General features: G+C 61.0%; 1 protein-coding gene across 1 annotated transcript in view; it reads right to left on the bottom strand.

The window, feature by feature from the left end:
• Positions 1-432, bottom strand: part of LOC102678694 (lateral signaling target protein 2 homolog) — an 83766-nt gene extending 83334 nt beyond the window's left edge. Inside the window, exons 1-2 of the mRNA XM_006624471.2 lie at positions 327-432; positions 1-293 (exon numbers count right to left, since the gene is read on the bottom strand). The exon at positions 1-293 is cut by the window's left edge and continues 65 nt beyond it. Of these exons, the coding sequence (XP_006624534.2) occupies positions 1-197 (197 nt within the window). The 5' untranslated portion in view covers positions 198-293; positions 327-432. The remainder of the gene's footprint in view (positions 294-326) is intronic.
• Between the last annotated feature and the right edge of the window lie 6 nt (positions 433-438).

Here is a 438-nt window from a genome sequence, read left to right as displayed (position 1 = left end):
GTCGTCGTCGTTGGCAACGTAGTCCTAGCCGTGGTCGACGTGGACGACGAGCCTTTGGGGTGCGACACCGTGACCTTGACCTGTTCCTCGCCGCTCTCGGCCTCCTCGTCCTCGCTCGCCGCCTCTTCCGGGCTCGGGCGTGTCCTTACGCTTCCAGCTCCCGACTCCTCATCTTCAGGATACGACCACGCTGACATCGGCCTGGCGACCGTTGTGGTCCACTCGACGACACCACCACCACCACCTTTTACCTCACCACCACCGCCGCCACCCCCGAACACAAACCTGGCCCCGTCTTTTCGAGACGGGGTGCCTATCTTCTCCCTTTCTTCGTCTTTCGCCTTCGTGTCGCGTCTTCCCGCGGATCTATCCGAATTTTCACTGTCGTCGTCCCACGGCACAGTTCGATGAATCAAACGATACGGAGCGGTAGTCCAA

This window comes from Apis dorsata, unplaced genomic scaffold (assembly GCF_000469605.1).
Source record: "Apis dorsata unplaced genomic scaffold, Apis dorsata 1.3 scaffold_1065, whole genome shotgun sequence".
NCBI lineage: Eukaryota > Metazoa > Arthropoda > Insecta > Hymenoptera > Apidae > Apis > Apis dorsata.
This window is presented reverse-complemented; position numbering and strand designations above follow the sequence as displayed.